This window comes from Austrofundulus limnaeus, unplaced genomic scaffold (genome assembly GCF_001266775.1).
Source record: "Austrofundulus limnaeus strain Quisiro unplaced genomic scaffold, Austrofundulus_limnaeus-1.0 Scaffold320, whole genome shotgun sequence".
NCBI classification, from domain to species: domain Eukaryota; kingdom Metazoa; phylum Chordata; class Actinopteri; order Cyprinodontiformes; family Rivulidae; genus Austrofundulus; species Austrofundulus limnaeus.
This window is the reverse complement of record NW_013952722.1, coordinates 108,790-113,055: the sequence shown is the minus strand read 5'-3', so window position 1 is coordinate 113,055 and position 4,266 is coordinate 108,790. Positions and strand designations below refer to the sequence as shown.

Below are 4,266 nucleotides of genomic sequence, written 5' to 3'. Positions count from 1 at the left end.
GTTCCAGAGAGAGAGAGAGACAGGTGGTCCAGAGAGAGAGAGACAGGTGTTCCAGAGAGAGAGAGACAGGTGTTCCAGAGAGAGAGAGACAGGTGTTCCAGAGAGAGAGAGACAGGTGTTCCAGAGAGAGAGAGAGACAGGTGTTCCAGAGAACAGAGAGACAGGTGTTCCAGAGAGAGAGAGACAGGTGTTCCAGAGAGAGAGAAACAGGTGTTCCAGAGAACAGAGAGACAGGTGTTCCAGAGAGAGAGAGACAGGTGTTCCAGAGAGAGAGACAGGTGTTCCAGGTGTTTAAGCCTTTTTCTTTGTCAAATCTAAAACCTGTCTTTCTCTCTGTCTGGGTGAAGACCTCCCTGACTCCGTCCCTGCTGGAGGACCACCTGAAGAGCAGCGGCGGCGCAGCAGCAGCAGAGGCTCCGCCCCCGAGCTCGGCGAGCACAAAGAGAGCCAATAAGAAGAGGCAGAAAGCTCACAGCTGCAGCATCTGTTCCAAGAGCTTCATGAAGCCCTACATGCTGAGAAAACACATGAGGGTCCACATCCGGGACGGGGTCATCCCAGACCCTGCAGACAAGGTGACCCTGGAGTCCTGAGGGTCCTGGGGAGTCCTCTGGACTCACCCACCTGATGAGGCACCTGTTTTCTGTGTTTCAGGAGTTTTGGCTCCAGGTGAAGACTGAGGAAGAGGAGGAGGAAGAGGTGATAAAGGTGGAGGTGGTGAGGAACTCTTTCATCTCTTCAGAAACCTCCACCTGTTCCACCTGTCAAACTGAATCCTGTCCCTGACCCTGCAGGACTCTGAGGACCTCTGCACCAACAGCGCCGAGCCCGACGCCCCCCAGTCCAAACCTGAGGCTGGTGACCAGGTGGGCGTGGCCTTGGAGGGGGGCGAGCGGCGTGAGGAGGACGTCAGCGGTCTGATCAACTCTGAAGGAGAGGAGGAGCAGTGGAAGCCAGTGAAAGTTGGTACGTCTTTAGTTTTTACAGTTTGTTTAATGTTGAACTGTCTTTAATCTGTTTTTAATCTGTTTAATCTGTCTTTAATCTGTCTTTGATCTATCTCTGATCTGTTTTTAAACTTTCTTTAATCTGTTTAATCTGTTTTTTATCTATTTTTGATCTGTTTTTACCTGTTTTTGATCGGTCTTTGATCTGTTTTTATTTGTCTTTGATCTGTTTTAATCCAAAAACAGATCAAAGATAGATTAAAATGATTACAGACATGATATAACAGATTACATGAAAGTCTTCATTAGGAGTTTTAAGTATTTGTTTTTACTGAGAGTATTTGTGTATTCTCAGTGCAGTTGTGTATTCTCAGTGCAGTTGTGTATTCTCAGTGCAGTTGTGTATTCTCAGTGCAGTTGTGTATTCTCAGTGCAGTTGTGTATGTGTCTCAGACTGTTGGTCTCACGAGTCCTCTGTGTGTGTCTGACAGAACCAGACGTGTCTTCAGAAGCTGAGGCTCCGCCCACAGACGGCGGCTCTGGCGGGAAAAGCAAACACAGCTGTCCGGTGTGTGGGCGGGACTGTTTCAAAGCCTCGGCGCTGCAGAAACACCTGCGGGTGCACTCAGGTGAGCGGCCCTTCCAGTGCGCCACCTGCAGGAAGGGCTTCGTGCAGCAGGCCCACCTGAAGGAGCACCAGAGGATCCACACCGGAGAGAAACCCTACACCTGCAGCGTGTGCAGCAAGAGCTTCACCTTCTCCAGCGCCCTGCGCCGACACCTGCGGGTGCACACCGACGCCCGGCCCTACCAGTGCCCCGTCTGCCACAAGTCCTTCAAGCAGCTCTGCGTGCTCAAGAGCCACCAGATGATCCACTCGGGGGTCCGCTTCCAGTGCCCCCTGTGCAGCAAGAGCTTCAGCCGGGCCCTGGAGCTCACCTACCACGTGGACACGCACTCCGACGCCCGGCCCTACTTCTGCCACGCCTGCCAGAAGAACCTGAGCGGGGCCAGGATCTACCGCAAGCACATGAAGAAACACGAGGAGGCCGGGTCCCAGCAGGGTCTGCCCAGACCGGGGTCTGCTGAGACCTGCTGAGACCTGCTCAGACCTGCTGAGACCTGCTGAGACCTGCTGAGACCTGCTGAGACCCGCAGAGACCTGCTGAGACCCGCTGAGACCTGCTGAGACCTGCTGAGACCCTCTGAGACCCGCTGAGACCTGCTGAGACCCTCTGAGACCCGCTGAGACCTGCTGAGACCCGCTGAGACCTGCACGCCTCTGAGCTTTCAGCAGCCCATCAGACCAGGACCAGGTCTGTCTCAGAAACCTGTGAACCGGATCACGTGATCAGAGTCTGAACCATCACTACAGGTGACTTCTGGTGTGGTTCTGATCCAGTTCTGACCCGGTTCTCTTATGTTAAGACAGAAATTCCCACAGACTTGTTGAGAGGAAGTGGACTCTGAAGCGTCCACACGTTGTTTTCTTCTTGACTTCCTGTTTCCTTTTTCACTTTCAGTCATCCTCCTCCTCCTCGTCTTCATCAGGATGAAGGACCGTTTGGCCCCGCCCCCTCATGAAATAATCAGAACAATTAAAACTTGTATCATGAACTTGATGTTGGAGCTCCCTGAACTCTGGACAGGATCTGTTTATTTATCTAAAAATTAAAACTAGGAGAGAATAAAGTCCTGTTTCTGTTCCAGACTTCATCAGGTTCTCCTTGTTTGGCCTCAGAGTCGAGGGTTTGAATCCCGACTCTGAACAGGAAGAAGTTCTGTTGAATAAATCATCTCATCCATCAGGGATTATAAGTTTTTGATCCAGAATGAAAAGATAAAATAGTTTAGATCCTGTTTTTTATTTTGGTTTTCATCAGTTTGAACCTTTTTTTTTATAAATTTTGTTGTTTTATGAAAAACACATTTTCACAGTTTTAAACTGCAACTCTGAGAGTTTTCACTGTTTAAAACTTTATTTTCTGTTGAAACAGTCAGTCTGAGCAGAAACGTCTTTGTTTGGTAAATAATTACAGAAATAATCAGATTAGTTTGAGTTAAATTGACTTTAAACTGAAGTAAAGCAGCTGCTGTGACTCAGGGTTTAGATGGGTTTCAGTGGGCGGAGTCAGTGTGTAAGCCCCGCCCCTGCAGTATAAATGCTGCTGCTGCTCTGCAGTCCTCAGTCTTCATCATGTCCTCCTCAGAGATGCAGACCTTCATTAACGGTTCTGAGACTAACTTTAGTGGAGCTCATGACTGGACCAACGTGAGTCTGAACTCTAATTATTTATTAATTAATTATCTGATAGTTGCTCAGATTAATAATCTAGTTGTTCAGATTAATAATCTGTCGTTGGAATCCTCTGACTCATTATTAACTTCAGGAACATTTCTGTTTAAAACAACTATTTCAGGGTTTGTTTTACAGGTTTTATTTGTTTTGTGTGTTTGTGGGTTTTTCTGCCCAGTTCTCAGACTGACAGGATTCATGAGTTTAAAATAATCTGATTAGATTAAATCCTGACTGCAGTCCAAACTTCAGGTTTTGAACTGGTTGAGTGTTTGAGTCAAACTTTCACTTCAACATGTGCAGATTAAAGGAAACTTCAGGTTTATTTTTAGCTCCTGCAGCTCTGCGTGCAGGAACCGTGTGGGTAATTAAACCCTGGTGTTGGTCTGCAGGTCTACAAGGCCGTCAGCTGGATCCAGCTCAGCATGGCTCTGCTCAGGTGGGTTCCTGTCCCTCACAGGTCAGGGTCCAGGGTCCTGGGTCCAGGGTCCGCTCCGACTGAACGTCTCTTCTTGTCTCTGCAGCATTCTGGGGTCCAGCTCCATCATCCTGTGCCTGCTGTCCCAGAGACTGAGCCAGAAACCAGAGGTCAGTCCTCAGACCTGATAACAGGTCTTATCTGCTCCCAGGAGCGTCCCCCTGTCTCAGGTCAAAGGTCAGAGGTCAGAGTTCAGACAAACATTCCTGTGAGACACAACAAGGACAGGTCTTCAGAGACCTGCAGAGGAAAGTCTGACTTTATTAAACTGAACCTCAGCTGTCAGAGGACCTGTCCCTCAGAGGACCTGTCCCTCAGAGGACCTGTCCCTCAGAGGACCTGTCCCTCAGAGGACACGTCCCTAAGATGACACGTCCCTAAGAGGACATGTCCCTCAGAGGACACGTCCCTCAGAGGACACGTCCCTCAGAGGACCTGTCCCTCAGAGGACACGTCCCTCAGAGGACATGTCCCTAAGAGGACACGTCCCTCAGATGACACATGTCCTCAGAGGACATGTCCCTAAGAGGACACGTCCCTCAGAT

The 4,266-nt window shown here is 49.4% G+C and overlaps 2 protein-coding genes across 11 annotated transcripts in view; both read left to right on the top strand.

Moving 5' to 3' along the window:
- Positions 1 to 2,089, top strand: part of LOC106527351 (zinc finger protein 345) — a 7,161-nt gene extending 5,072 nt beyond the window's left edge. For 2 of the 5 annotated variants that reach the window (XM_014022197.1, XM_014022193.1), the window contains exons 5-8: positions 348 to 575; positions 655 to 717; positions 795 to 966; positions 1,439 to 2,089. In XM_014022197.1, coding sequence (XP_013877651.1) covers positions 348 to 575; positions 655 to 717; positions 795 to 966; positions 1,439 to 2,046 — 1,071 coding nt within the window. In that variant the 3' untranslated portion in view covers positions 2,047 to 2,089. The remainder of the gene's footprint in view (positions 1 to 347; positions 576 to 654; positions 718 to 794; positions 967 to 1,438) is intronic. The other 3 variants (XM_014022196.1, XM_014022195.1, XM_014022194.1) reach the window with 3 other exon arrangements.
- A 56-nt stretch (positions 2,090 to 2,145) lies between these two features.
- Positions 2,146 to 4,266, top strand: part of tmem116 (transmembrane protein 116) — a 14,541-nt gene continuing 12,420 nt past the window's right edge. Inside the window, exons 1-3 of one of the 6 annotated variants that reach the window (XM_014022204.1) lie at positions 2,146 to 3,219; positions 3,636 to 3,682; positions 3,768 to 3,831. In XM_014022204.1, coding sequence (XP_013877658.1) covers positions 3,145 to 3,219; positions 3,636 to 3,682; positions 3,768 to 3,831 — 186 coding nt within the window. In that variant the 5' untranslated portion in view covers positions 2,146 to 3,144. Of the gene's footprint in view, positions 3,683 to 3,767; positions 3,906 to 4,100; positions 4,265 to 4,266 lie in introns of those variants that run through there. The other 5 variants (XM_014022205.1, XM_014022201.1, XM_014022203.1 and 2 more) reach the window with 5 other exon arrangements.